General features: G+C 39.0%; 1 protein-coding gene across 1 annotated transcript in view; it reads right to left on the reverse strand.

Moving 5' to 3' along the window:
• LOC126355359 (uncharacterized) overlaps positions 1 to 15,799 on the reverse strand; it is a 255,309-nt gene that overhangs the window by 213,059 nt on the left and 26,451 nt on the right. Inside the window, exon 2 of the mRNA XM_050005653.1 lies at positions 8,375 to 8,613. Coding sequence (XP_049861610.1) covers positions 8,375 to 8,613 — 239 coding nt within the window. The remainder of the gene's footprint in view (positions 1 to 8,374; positions 8,614 to 15,799) is intronic.

Here is a 15,799-nt window from a genome sequence, read left to right on the forward strand (position 1 = left end):
ACTGACAGCATAATGCAAGGAAACTGGTATATAAACCAGACTGAATAAACCAGAGGGACAGTGTTTTCAGCCAACATAAGCTGTTGTAGATGTGGACAGAGGGAGCATGTGCTGTGGCAATGTTGCCAGCCACAGGACAGTGAAAGGAGAAGCAGAAGCAGCACAATGGTAATGGTAGTTCAGAAATAGGGGACCAGGAAAGAAACAGATGGATTGTTTTGTCAGGAGAATAATAAGGAAGACAAATTGCAGGATTATGTTGGATATATGCATCAGTTGCCAGTGACGGTCTGGTGGAACATAAGGAGTGGAACCCATCACGATATAGATTGCGTGAAGTGGGGAAGAGAGTTGATACACCATTGGGATCGGTGAGCATAGATTTTTGCCTGGGTACAGTTCAGTTCAGACTGCATGTAGAGATTGTGCTGCAGTGAGTGAGGGCTATGATTTGATTCTGGGTTTGGATTCATTGCACCTGCCTTGTACCAAAATCAATCTTCAGTAACACATGGTGGAGCTCAATGGAGAAAGGTTTTAGTTGGGTGAGCCCAGTGGCAGTGTTGCAATGTCGTGAGGTGAGTCTATCAAGTATGACAAACCATCTGAACTGTGAACAACCACACTGAGACTTGATTCACATGACTGCATACCGAAAGGTACCGGGAAATTGCTTTGGGTTAATGTTAGCTTACCATTAGGGATGATGAATGTAGTGGAACTGCAGGAAGTAAATGAAGTATTGGGTCAGGTGGTTTGCTCAGTGAAGTGTTGTATGTGCACAAGAGGTAAATGGTGAAAAACTGGTATCTGTGTTTATGCATAGTTTCAGTGGCAAGGACTTAAGGTTAGCAACGGGGATGTAGATCACTAACATGGATATTCTGGAGGAGCAAGAGTGGAATACAAGGACTGTTGCCCACTGACAATTGACAAACACCACTGAAACTGCATTACAAGAGACACTGAAGCACATAAAGGAGAGAGATAAGGAATGAATGGAAGAGTAACTGTTGCCAAGGTTTTATTTTTCCAAAAAGAGCCATTGTCAGCAATGCATAATATGCAGAACCTAATAATAACAGGAAATGAATCGCCTGTGTCTACAAACCATACAAAGTTCTGGTTTACTTGAAAGGAGTTAATCGATTAGCAGCTGAAGGATGGGATTGATGTGGAAAGTAATACCCACAAACAGCCGGGATTGTCATTGTGGCCAAGTAATTAAAAGGTGGCTCATGGAAACATAGCTTTTGTTGCAATTACCAACACCTGAATGCCAAAACTATAATGGATGCCCCCTTGATGCCTACCCTTTACTGAACATTAAGGAAACCAGAGACTATTTAGTGCAGTGCAAACATTTTTTGACAACAGACTGGAGGAGTCACACCATCAAATAGAAATCGCTCTGGAGTACCAACAAAAACCAGCATTTTCTCCATCGCAGGAGCATTATCAATTTAGGAGGATGCCTTTTGGATTGAAGAAAACCCCTGCGACATTTCAGAGGTTGTTGGATGGAGGTCTCAGAGAACTGAAACCACATCAGTGCATGGTGCATCTGGATGATATAATTGTCTTTGTGAGTGACACAGAGCAGCACGTACAGTGCCAAAGGGATGTATTCCTGAGATTGAGAGCCATGAAATTAATGTTGAGTACAGAGAAGTCTAATTTTCATTGGAAGAGTTGGCATACCATGGTTACATAATTAGTAAGTATAGTGTTAGGACAGACTCGAGGTTAGTTAAAGGCATATGCGAATTTTCTGTACCTGAATCAGTGAATGAAATGCAATCATTTCTTGGCATCACAAATTATTATAGGAGATTTGTAAAAGGATTTTTGGATGTTGCCAGGTAATTATTAAATAAGGGTCCAAAATTTGTTTGATCACTGGATTATCAATGCGCTTTTCATAAACTAAAAGAAGCAAGCACATGTCATGCACACATGCCTGCCAACTCCAACATCTTTGGCCAGAATGCAACTATCACATGGGATGCAAGCAGCAATCTGCAGGGAGTGGGGGATGAGAAGGGAAGAGATAATAGTGTACACGCAGGGAGAGAGACGAACACTTTCTGGTGGAGTTCTGCAGGTAGTAGAATGCCAAGACGTCCAGTGTCAGGAGGTTGTGGGGCAGGGGATAGTGTGGGAAAAAAGGGAGTGAGGAAGAAGAGGAGCAGGGAAGGTTGGGCAGGTGCATTGGCAGAGGGTGGAAACAAAGAGAGTGGAACAAGAATGGAGAGGAGATGATAGGACAGAGAGGGTAGAAACTGTTTGGTGGAGGGTGTAGGAACAATAGTACCCGAGGTACAACATTCCCCTCCTAAAGCGGTGTTCCATCACCCACCCAACCTCCAGAATGTCCTAGTCTATCCCTACACCATTGCCAATCCAAACCCCTTCCACAAGGATCATATCCCTGTAGAAGACCCAGGTGCAACACCAGGATGAATGTCCTCCACCTATGGTGACACACTGTCCCTACACCCTACAACCAACAATTTCCACCCCCTCTGTCCTATCATCTCCTACCCATTCTCCACCCTCTTTGTTTGCCACCCTCTATCAACACCTCCACCCATCTTGCCCCTCCTCTCTTCTCACTCCTTTTTTCCCATCTCCCTACCCCACAACCTCCTGACACTGCACCTCTTGGCATTCTAGTCCATGCACACTCTGTCATGCAGGGTTCATCTCTCTCCCCACCCATGCACTAGTATCCCTTCCCCTCCCCCACCCCCTCCAGATTGCTGCTTGCATCCCACATGATAGTTGCATTCCAACCAAATATATCAGAGCTAGCAGTTGTGTTCATGTGATGTGTTTGCTTGTGCATATGAATGTTGTGTGCTTCTCTTTTGCTAAAGAAGGCTGTGGCCAAAAGATTTATGTACGTGTCTTTTAAAAGGGCCTGCAACTTAATGTGTCTTCTTTACAATAAGTAGCAGTCTACCTTTTCCTACATTGTTAATTTTAAAGTTACTGAACTGAATCTATTGAAATCATTTCTTATAATTTAGCTTACAATATTTGCAGTTTTAAAGGCTTTCTCTCATTTTATATATACATGACCTGAAGGTGCATTTCTGTAATCTTTTGGCCTCAGTTTGCAGCTGATGTCCTGCTTCAGCTTAGGTTTTATTGCAATTAACATCAAACTTGTTGCATGAGTTCTAAGATTTGATGAATTATATTTAGTTTTGTTGATTGGTAATACAAATGAAACACTTCTTACTCTTACATTATTTTGATCTTAGTTACAGGATCTGATGATGACAGTTGTCACAATACGTATCACAAATGTAAAAAAAAAAAAATAATAATAAAATAAACAAAAATCACATAAAGCAATCTGATAGTATTATTTATAAAAGACACAGCAATTAAATTAACAAAGAAAACAACATTCATAAAGCAGAAATCAGAAATAATGTTTGTTAAAAAACTATTAAGAAAGAAGGATACACAAGATAGTGGCAGAAAATATATAGAGAAGGTCAAAATTATAAGTATTTAATGTCGGCTGTTATGAATCATCCTGGTGAAGGAACAAAGTGTCCCTAGCATTTCAGCATGTGCAGAAACATGTTAGATGGCAATGGCATACGGTACAACATCACTGTGGTCAGGAATGGTGTCAGATAGTGTTTTCGGATGAATCCAGGTTCTGGCTGAAAATGATGGCCACAGTTTGGTTCGTTTCAGGCAGGGGGAGCAGCATCACAGTGACTGCATTGGCACAAGACATACAGCATCATCTTGAGACCTAATGGTGAGGGGTGCTATTGGGCACAGCCACAAAACAGAGTTAGTGTGTGTCCAGGGCACGCTGACTAGTGTGATCTATGCAAATGATATCCTGTGCCCTGTAGCAAGCCAATGCATGACCACATGTTGCTACACAACAAGTGCCTTGTTGGTGTCACAGTATGTCAGCCTTTTGCCCCGGCTCTGCCAGATAACAAAACTTGTTGCCAATCAATAATGTGTGGGATGAGGTGAAACAATGGGTGCAGCCCTCTGACCCAATGCCAACCATCACAAATGAACTTTGCAACCAGGTGAATGTAGCACAGATGGCTATACCATGGGACGCCATTCGTACCTTATGCGTGTCAATGCCATCATGCATGGAACAAGTTATTGGGGCCCATGCCAGACCCTAGACTACTAGGCAATAGGAAACATGCTGAACTAAGGTAACTGAAATGCTAATCATTTGTACAGAACATACTAATTTACATGTCCTGTGAAAATGAGTGTCTTATCTCTAGTTGTGCAAAGTGTTCTGTTTTTCCTGAACATGAGTATACATCCAAATTGCTCTTGTATCTTTTATAATGACATCCATCCACCTCCCATTTGGCCACCTTCTTATGTTTTCTTATTTCTTGGACTTCACTTGAACACTTCTTTGGCCACTAACTATTCACTCACTTAGCTACATCACCTACCCATCTACATTTCAGTTCTTTATAGTCATTTCTTTTATTCCTTGCTGTTCCTTGATCCAATTATTTGTTTCCCTATTTCCTCTAGAAATTACCAACATGTATCTCTTCACTGTTTGAATGGTCTTCATATTAAGAGTGCATGTCCCAACACCAACTATCAGAATTGATCATACACAATGATTGTGAGCATCTCATTTCAGACTCATTGTTCCACTTAAGGTAAACTGTTTGCATTTTGTATTGTACTGTATGTTTATTGGCCCATTTCCACATAGAGTAAAGGTTGTACAAGTGCTGCTGGAGAGGTCAGAATAACACATCATCACACAAAGTATAAAGAAAGAAAAAACCTAAAAACATTCATATACTCCAGGTTTGGTTGTTTGATGCACATCTGAAGAAAAATTATTATTTTACATATTTTAAGACTCTAGTTCAGACTAAAGACATTGCTTCATTAGGAATTCTGTTACTTAGTTTCTAAATACTGGATCTGAGGCAGTTTAATACAATTTCATATCACAGTGGGTTACACTTTTCTAAAGGATGATGATCAGGCACACATTTTAAGAAGATCTGAATTTCATCTAGTACCATAATTGTAAATATCCATGTTTTGCATTAGGTTACCAGTTTTCATGAGATAATCCCTAGTAAACGAAATTGTTTCAAGAAACACACATGGAACATCTAAAATCCCAACCTCAGTGAAATAAGGTTCATACAACTCAGTTTAATGGGACTGTGCACAGTATGCCTGCGCTAATTTTTATTTTTTTACTTGTTGTAACTTTTAATATCCTCAGTCTACGACACATTGCTGAGTTTCTTCAATAACTTATTTACAGATGTACACACCCATAGACCTGAAACCTTCACAACACAAAAATTTTCTACAATAACAGTAACTCACGAACACCAATTTCTTTAAAGAATCAAACTTTGTTTTAAGAAAAATTAGGTTTTTTACGCATCTCATTGCTTGAGATATTATTACCCCTGAACTACGTGTTGTGCAGTGATATAATGTTGTCAGTATATTCAGTGGTATATGTGGATACAGTCTGCAAAATGTATTGTGAATAGAGTTAGTATCAAAACACTGATTAATTAAAGTGAGATATGCTGCTGATGTGTTTCTGCATGCACAGCAAAAATGCAGGTAAGTGACAAACTTTTTTCCTTTCATTATTTTGTGTGCGTGTGGTAGAAAGGGGGGAGGGGGGGGGGGGTGATGTGGCAGCAAGAAAAGTTTTGAAAATGTTTGAAATTATATGTAATGTTTGCTGGAAGCCATCAAGTGTTGTCATAAACAAATACTGGATGAATATAGTCTGGTTAATTTGTGTGCAGCTAGTTATGCTGCCTCAAGATATATATACCGTTTCTAACTTCAGTACTTGACTTATTGTGTTAAACACCTGATGTGGAATGAATAAATTATGAAAATATCTTAAATTCTTAAATTTTGTCAATAATATTTTGAAACATTGGATAAAATGTTGTTCCTGCAAGCCATTACATAGGTAACCTGCAACTGAAACCAAGCATTATTTAGTAATATAGATTCTCTATTAAAATTGCTATAAAGCATCTCTATAACCATACTGTGTTTTTTGCATTTATAATTTTTTTGTGGTGAACTGTTATAAAAATCTTGACATAGAGTTTTTGGCTGTTATCTGCAAACTTTCTGTTATAGATACAAGGAATAATACATTAATATCATTAGCAAACAGAACAGATTTTTAAATCACATATGTTCAATGAAGTCATTCACCTTATTAGCCACTTTGTAATCTGAGATATTAACTGATGAAATATGATGTCTATCAACTTAAATTTCTACACAATCAGTACTACTAACAGTATTTTTAATCAGCCAGATTCCACCTCTGACAGTTCCTTTCTCAACACAAACTCTTGTAACAGTCCATAGAATATTTCACATCCCTTTCTTTTAACTCACACTGAATCTAGCTGAAAGACAAACTTGTCGACAGATATGTTTTTCTTAATCACTCTAATTTCCTTCTTTATCCCTTCTGCACCTTAGCTTTAACAGTCTTATCTTTTCTCATTCATACCTATCCCAGCCAAACTACCATGTTTTCCACTATCTTTGACGACTCGTCCCAAAGTTAAAGAGTCACATCAATCATATTTTCAGCGCAGTTGTGAATTTATTCTAGAGATCCTGTAAACATTGGAGATATACAATACTCACACTGGATTATTCAATTCTACTAATCTATTTCATTATCATCTCACATTCCAAAATATTCTGAAAAAGGGAGAGGTCAACGAATTACTTAACAAGAATTTTTCCAATATAGTGCTTCCAATCTCTGGCTCATCACATATTCAGCTCCTATTACCTATCATTTTTTCGCTTTCACACTCTCCTTACAGAAACCAGCCTTCCTTCATTGCACTAAGCAGCCTATTTTCTTATTTGCCATGTACATTACTTATTTTTATTACACTCTTCATTTTTGTTTTCTTCTCTGTCCCACATCTAGATAACTTCTATCTGGATTGTTAGGCCCTGTGTTTGCTCTATTGTTTGCCTGTAGTTCATTATTAGCATCAGCAATTTGAATCCTGATTTCCACAATTTGTTGTTGGTGATTATTTCATGTGTGTCATGTGTTGCTTCTACAAGGTGTGTCCCAAAAATAATGAAATATATTTTTTGCTACGCCCTGACAGTTTGTAGCAAGCTGTAGTCCGAACCTCACTCAAGCTAAATTCTTTTTGTTCCCTAAGGTCAGGCATATACTCAAAGGACTTCATTTTCACAGCATGGAGGCTACTCAAGCAGCTACAACAACGGTTTTAAAGGACACTCCCAGCGAGGCCTTCAGTAGGTGTGGCATGGGAGAGCTGGTGGAAAAAATGTGCAGATGCTCCTGGAGAGTACTTTGAAATATACGAAACTATCATAGATATACCATTGACAGATCCTTAAAATTAATAATTAATGATGCCTGCAATGTTAAGAACATTACATATTATGTGCCTCATAGGCAATAAAATAAAAACAATATACAGGGATCAGGCAAAAATATGAAAACACTGCAAGAGATGCATGCTTGAACACTGATTTTAACCAACACTGCAGGTTGCACTGTCTTATTTGATCAGGAATAGCATCTGCACAATGTCCTTAATACGTTGCAAGTGTCAGTTGGGATCAGAACAATATTCTGAGTAGTCATGAGTGCATTTGCTGGAACCAAGTGAAATTGAATGTGGACAAATTGTTGGTGCTCGTATGATGGATGCTTCCATAATCAAGGGAGCCAAAATGAAATCAGTTTCAAGAGGCATCATATCAACTCTGAAAAGTCACATTACAGCCAAGGGTTATGTTACCATTCTGGTTCATCAGATCCATCCCATGGTACAATGTTTGTTTCCCAATTGTGATGCTGTATTCCACAAAGACAGAGTCCCTGCTCACACAGCTTGCGTCTTCCAGGACTGGTTTCCTAGGCACGAGGAGGAATTGCTGCATCTCCCAGGAACTGCTGCATCTCCCATGGCACCAGTCACCATAGATCAATATTATTGAGTCTTTGTGGTCTACTGAAAGAAGGATGGGTGATTGCTACCTTCCTCAATCATTGGTACTCAAACTTGCCACTATTTTGCAGAAAGAATAGTATGAGTTTCCCTTGAAAACAGTACAGTACCTGTATTTATCAATTGTAAGTTGTTTTGAATGCTAACAGATTTCCTGCACTGTATAAAGCATGGTAATGTGTTGGGTACTCAGTGTTTCCATATTTTTATCCAACCTCTATGTGTGATCAGTGAATTCACCATCAATCATTTCCTAGAGTGTGCACAATTCTTAGAAGAAATATTGACCACAGAAGGAATAAGACACATTGGTAACTCACCTTACGATGTTCTGAGCCTCCAAGTTCATAATATTTAATTACAGAATTACAAAAATGAGCTTTGAGTGTACGCCTTTTCCTTCTGCTGAAAACACTAAGATTAACACACTCAACTGGTACAATAGAAATTAGTTCCAGTGTTTCAATTTCTGGATCTAGTCCCAAGCAATAACCAATTTCCACCTCATCTGCAGGTGTGATCATATCTCCAGCAATAATGAGATTTCTTGGAGTCAGTCCTGAAAATTCAGAGCAATTACTAACATCAGGCAATTTTTTTCAATTTCTTGATTCATAAGTAAGATCTAAATCATATGAACAAATAAAAGTTGGAACAATATTCAAATATATAAGAAGTTCCAGGTATCTACTACTACTCCAAAAGATATGAAAACTGTTAGCTATGACTTTCTTATTTTCAAAACAAAAAAATTAATCATGAAAATCTATAGGCTACAAAGGAGTGAGGAAGACGCCAAGTAATAGCAGAAACATGTACATACAGTAAAGAACCAGAGCTTTATGGCCACTGTCCAACATGAGACAATGCCACCTAGCAGTATTACGGACAAATGATGTGATAAGGAAAGTCTAAAACCGGAGCAGAGATAGGTGGTGAATCATTCTATCAACAATATGGGCCACAAACAGGGAAATCAACTGACGTAAGTGACTTTTACACAGAAGAGATTGTTATGGCCTGTCACCTGGTAATAAACACATCAGAAATGGCAAAGCTGGTTGTCATTTCAAATGCTATAGTTGTAACATATATGGAGAGTGGCTGAAGGATGGTGAAACTCTAAAAAGGTGACAGGCTATCAGACATCCATACCTGCTAGCTCTGTAAAGTAGGACAGGCAGCGATATGTGGCAGATCTGACGAAAGAGTACAATACTGTAATAGTGCAGACACAAGTGTTTAGGAGCAGAATATACAGCATACAGTGCTGAACATGGGACTCTACAGTAGATGACACCTTTATGTTCCAATGTTGACCCAACAACACCTTCAGTTACAATTGCAGTGGGCACAGGATCATCTCCATTGGACTGTGGGCCAATGAAAATGTGCTACATGCAGTCTTGTTCATTGTCATACCAGATCAATGTCATATTCAGATACACCTTCCTAGACAAATGGCTGCTCAAAACATGGATATAAGCTGGTGGGAGCAGTATTATGTTATGGTGCACACTCACTTGGGCTTCTGTGGGATCTGGGGTAGTAATTGAGGGCACCACTATAGCTGTGGACTATGAAAACATGTTATGGACCTCCTGCATGGCAGTATGTCTAGTCTCATTTCAAAATCTTCACTTGCTAAGCAACAACAGAAACAGGCACATACAGTAATGAACCAGAACTTTATGGCCACTGTCCAACATGAGACAGTGTCACCTAGCAGCATTACAGGCAAATGATGGCAATGCCATTTTCCATCAGGATGACTGTCCATATCATAAGCCCACAATTGCGCTCAGTGGTTTGAGAAACATGGCAGTGAACTCACTTCGTTACCTTGGCCTCCAAATTTGTCTTAATTGACCCCAACAGAACACATCTTAGACTTTACTGGGTACCAGCTCTACACCTGCAAATTGTTGGCTTGACATTCATGAGAATTGTATGATCTGTGCATTGACATATGGTGTCACAAACCTCCACAAACTTGTTAATGACTTGTTGAATCGATGCCAAGTGGAACTGCTACTGTACCATATTCCAAAGGTTGTAATGGAACTGGTCAATGGCCTTACCAGGTGTACAAGTATGAAACGCAGATTTTTTGTCTAAAAAACATGTTAAATTTAGAAGAATGATAAATAGTGATTTCATCAAAGTAGACTCCATTGTTTGTTATACATTTTCCTGTCTTTTGAGCAATTTGTGATTACTGTGCCAGTAAAAATTATCCCCTTGTGATGTGAACCATTCATCGAGCCATTTTTTCACATCTTCGTATGAACCAAAGTGCTGCTCAGCAAGTGCATGACCCACTGATGCAAACAAGTGGTAATTGGGGGGAGCCAAATCTGATGACAAAGCTGCATGGGGTAGAACTCCCCCTGTTGCTGAAAGTGTTACCTGGCTCAATTCCTGGAAGCTATTTGAAAGTTATATACGCCAGAAGAAACTCAGAGCTCACATTGTTTACCTCTACGGGGAGGAAATGTATCTGTGTTTACGTAGGTTGTATAAACTTCGTTGCTGTCAAGTTAGACTGTAATGTGCTTTGTTGTTTTTATTGAGGTGTCATGATGAAAATCATGTCTCAACCTTTGCCAAGATTGTGCACCATATTAATTCTCCTGCCGTCAATTGCATCAAGCAATGTGCTGGCTTGGCTCTTGTTCATGAAAGGAATCGTTTCACTCGTCGATGTTTGGATTCTGTTTCCAAAGAATTGTTTCGTTTTCATTTAATGGTTGCATCGGAATTGTCTGATTTCACTTGGGATTGGTTGGACGGTGCCTCATGGACTCAAGCTGACTGGGAATACAATTCTGTTACTGCCCAACATTTGGCAAAGTTTGAATGTTTTCAACGTGCGAAATCTGATGTTATATCTCAACATTCTGTAATAAATCTCACAGAGAAATCTTTTGATGACACAACCTTATCCGTGCTTGGGAAGGGTTTAAATTATGCACCCACTCCGAAGAGTTTGCCTTTAGTTGAGTTTATTAGTTCAATTGAACAGGCAGTTTGCAAACTACCTCCTGACACTGCAGGGGAGGTTAGGAAGGAGACATGCCATGTGTTGACTAGGGCTCATCCACCCAAGAGTAATGTAACAGCAGCAGAGAGGGCTGCTTTACACTCTCTCAAAGTTGATCCCGATATAGTTATTTTACCTGCAGGCAAGGGCAATACCACCATTGTTTTAAATAAACAGGATTATGTACAAAAGGTGCAACATTTACTATCTGATTCAGAGTATCGCAGAATCGTTGCTGACCCCACAAAAAATTATGAGAGAAAGACCAACAGCCTTCTGAAGAAAAGTGGCTTGTCGCAGGACACCTATGTTGCTGTTCCCCCTAGGTTATATGGCCTTCCTTTCTGTCCTATAGTGAGTAATAAAGGCACTCCGACATATCGTGTAGCCAAGCATCTAGCTTCTCTATTGAGTCCACAAGTAGGTCGGTGTGAACATCATATCAGTAACTCAGCTGATTTTTTATGTCGTTTGGAAAGACTGTGGTTGAATGACTCTGATATTTTACTGAGTTTTGATGTGGTCTCTCTCTTCACTCGTGTTCCTCTGTCTGATTCGTTGTGGTTAATTGAGGCTAGGTTTGGTGCTGAATTAACTAATTTCTTTTGGTATGTATTGACATCCACTTACTTTTTATTCAATGACCAGTATTACGAGCAAACAGATGGAGTTGCGATGGGTAGTCTGTTGTCTATTGTGATTGCAAATTTGTTTATGGAAGACTTCGAGGAACATGCATTGGAGTCAACGTCTTTGAAACCCACCTGTTCCTTTATATATGTTGGTGATACCTTTGTTGCAACGTCCTGGCAGATTAAAACTGTGCTCCGGACCAAGACTTGAACTCGGAACCTTTGCCTTTCGCAGGCAAATGCTCTATCAACTGAGCTACCCAAGCATGTCTCACATCCCGTCCTCACAGCTTCGCACCTGCCAGTACCTCGTCTCCTACCTTCCAAACTTTACAGTAGCTCTTCTGCAACCTTGCAAAACTAGCACTCCTGCAGGAAAGGATATTGCAGAAAGATGGCTTAACCACAGCCTGGGGGATGTTTCCAGAGTGAGATATCGTTCTGGATACCTTTGTTGTTTGGCCCCATGGTAGGGAGAATTTGAATGCCTTTCTAAAACATCAGAACTCGATCCACCCGAACATTTGTTTTACGATGGAGGTGGAAGAGCATGGTTGCCTTCCCTTTCTTGATGTTCTGGTTAGGAGAAAGGATGATGAATCATTGGGACATGCAGTCTACAGGAAACGTACTCACACTGGCTTGTACTTACAGGCTAATAGTTGTCACCATCCAGCTCAGTGTGAAGGGGTACTTCGTGCCTTGGTACACAGGGCACATGTTTCCGATGCTGAGACTTTGCCAGCTGAGGTGTTCCAACTGGAAGTTATGTTTCGTCAAAATGGTTATAGTAATAGACAGATTGAATGTGTGTTGCGCTATTGACCAACTGTATATTGGATAATTGATGATAATTCTGAGTCGACACCTAAGTCTACTGCCTTTTTGCCTTACTTCCAACAAGATCAGTCATATTTTATGGAAATACAATGGGAAATTTTTTTTTTTTTTTTACCTCCGTCTAAAATTAGAGTGCTTTTGAGTTCTGTTAAGGATGATCTTAGTCTGCATAAGGCGGATGTATATCGCATTCCTTGTAGCTGCGGCATGGGATATATTGGTCAAACTATCAGGACCGTGGAGGACCGATGTACTGAGCATAAACGGCACACATGATTACAGCAGACAAGTAGATCTGCTATTGCCAAACATTGCTTGGATACTGGTCACCCCATGTTATATAATAACACCGAGATATTGGCATACACATCCAGCTATTAGAACAGTGTTATTAAGGAGGCAGTTGAGATTAAATTAGCAAGTAACCTTGTTAACAGGGATGTAGGTTTTTATTTAAACTGTGTGTGTGGAATCTGACTCTCCCCCTTGTCAAAAAACAGAGGGACAGAGTCAATGCTACCTCACCTGCAAATTCATAGTCTCACTATCGATAGCTCTGGCTTTGATCATCTTTGGTGGCACTAGTGTTCAGTGTGTGTGTTATCTTTCCTGCATCAGCCCAAGAACCGAGGTTTTAAATTTGCATGTACGTTGCCTGTCCATTGCAGTTGCCTTGAAAATGGTGGGGTGTTCTCCCGCCGAAATATCGGTGGGTGCTGAAAGTGTTACCTGGCTAAATTCCTGCAAGTTATTTGAAAGTTTTATGTGCCAGGAGATAGTCAGGTCTCAAGCTAATTATTTTCCATATTTTTAATTCAATTCAAAATTGTAATTACATGTGAAATTATCATCATCACTGTTATTTCTATAATTTATTCTGTGTAATAATTTAGAAACATTTAGCAAAGAAATAACTAATCATATCCTCATATAATTTTCTCCGACTGTAAAAAATTGATGCTCTGTATGATAGCTGTGCTGCAAGTTTTTGGATCTCTGGTCTTTGTGGTCTAAAATGTTTTGGCATATGTTAAAAGGGGTACATTCTGTTCTCTTGTAAGTTTAAGTTGGAGTATGTACTTGGCAGGAGAGTGAAATGACTGTTGTTTGTGAATATTTCCATGTTGAACAGTTGTAATTTCAGCGTTGTGGAAACATAAAAATATTATATGTGAAATTAAGTTAACCAGGTAGTATTCTTATCTGAAAGACAAAAACCAGGAACAATTCCTAGATGCAATATTCGTACAGTAAGCCATATTTTTCAGTGAGCCACATTTTCATTAAGCAGCCACAAGAAACAGATGAGTAATACAATTTATCATTGCACAGTTCTCCTTATCAGGCATTTATTAGCTGCGCCATAATAGCATTGTCATTGCTAAAAAAATTGCATTTAATGTGATATTTTTCAAGTTTGGACATTTTAATGATTTCTTGCAGTAATGGAAAGGAAGGATGTTGCTAGATGATCCAATACAATATTAAACAAATGGTCATAATGTTTTGGGTCACCAATGTAGAAAACATCACGGCTCATATTTTTTGAACCATGTCTCTTTCATCAAAAGAGAAGAGACCGTTTATGTGTATGAGACTACAGAACAAAGATATAGTGACTGGTAATTTGACATGATCAGGAATGAGCCAAGAAACAGAAACTGGCCAACAGGCCCAGAGTTCAACAGCGAGTAACCTAGAGTAAACAGGAGGATAAAATTAGAGTACAGGCAACAGAGACGGCATGGCAGAATAATAAGTCAAACAAGTAAACTGAAACTGAAAACCTAAAATGTAGTGAATGCAGAACCAAACAATGATATGTTGCAAGATCAACACAAGAGCACAGTGAAATCATGAATGACTACAGAGCCACCGCACTTCTGGCATTAAAGGGCAGGCGTGGGTGCTGATTGGCTGGCAAGGCAGATGTGTACCAGTTGCAGCACTTGAGACAGTAGCATAAGAAGAGAAGAATTAGCATTGAAATGTCAGGAATAAGGTTCGAAAGCCTGGAGTCAGATATTGCAGTGAAGGCAGTTAATGAGCTAGAGATAAGGGAACGATAGAACAAAAAAGGAGGTGTGAATGAGACTTAAGTTTCAGTAGAAGAGGAAAGATGAGATGGCAAATGGTGGGTGAGAAGCTCTCAAGGAAACAAATAACAAGAAAAACTGTAAAGTATGAAAGTTACACAAAAAGGAAAAATAAATAATGGAAAATTAATGCATTGACTGGGGGGAAGGTAGACCATTTTACTGGTGCTCCTACTCTTGCCTCATATGAGATAAAAACAAATATTAACCATTATTAATGCTGATGGGAGTTCTCTGAAGTGATGCTTGGATTTAAGTCCATAATCAACAGTGTGTGTGTCATACAAACTGGTAATCAAGTTCAAGTTATGGAGGGTTTAAAAAAAAATGGCAGATGGATTACAGTGAGTCGATACAGGTTACAATGAAGAGCTGTTACCTGTCTGGAGACAGTGTTAAGTCAACCATTCCCAAAACACAGCAAAGCCATTCAATTAGAGTACCAGCCATTCAAGAAGTTTTTAGCACAGCTTCATGTAACATGTACGCTACATATTGTAATAGATCTGGGAGATGTATTATTTTCAACTGAAGTTATTGATACCGAATTTAGTGGGCGAAGTGGTGAATGTTTTTCTCTTATGTTTTTGTCAGAATTTTTATAAATTATAATCTACATATTTTTTATGTTAATTTACTATTATGTTTAAAAATTGCAATATATTGATTGATATTGGTAGATATGACGAACAATATCAAAGAGACTTATTACAAGCGGAAGTTTGGGTGTCGTGTGGAATATCTTTGAAGCTAGAGTCATTCTTTGTCACTTGTAGAGTCGGCTGTGGTAGGTTGAGACGCAGTCATGGAACAAAGTTGTACTTCCCTGTGAAATAAATCGAAAGTGAATGATGAACTTATGAGTTTTTCGTATTACTTTTTATATCAAGTAGCAGCAAGCAAGCACATCCAGAAAGAAAAATGGTATTAGAAACACCCAAATTGAGACAGACACGGTGAACAGCGGAACTTCTGCATCCAACAAATGGCACTATTGGAATCGTACTCATATTAGACAACTGAAGCCACCTGAAGGAATTTAACTATTATATATACACAAAAAAGTGACTACTTTATTTGATCTATGCCAGGTTTTATTACAAAATAACAATAGTGGAATGACAGTTTCAATAT

The sequence above is a fragment of the Schistocerca gregaria genome, chromosome 3 (genome assembly GCF_023897955.1).
Source record: "Schistocerca gregaria isolate iqSchGreg1 chromosome 3, iqSchGreg1.2, whole genome shotgun sequence".
NCBI classification, from domain to species: Eukaryota; Metazoa; Arthropoda; class Insecta; order Orthoptera; family Acrididae; genus Schistocerca; species Schistocerca gregaria.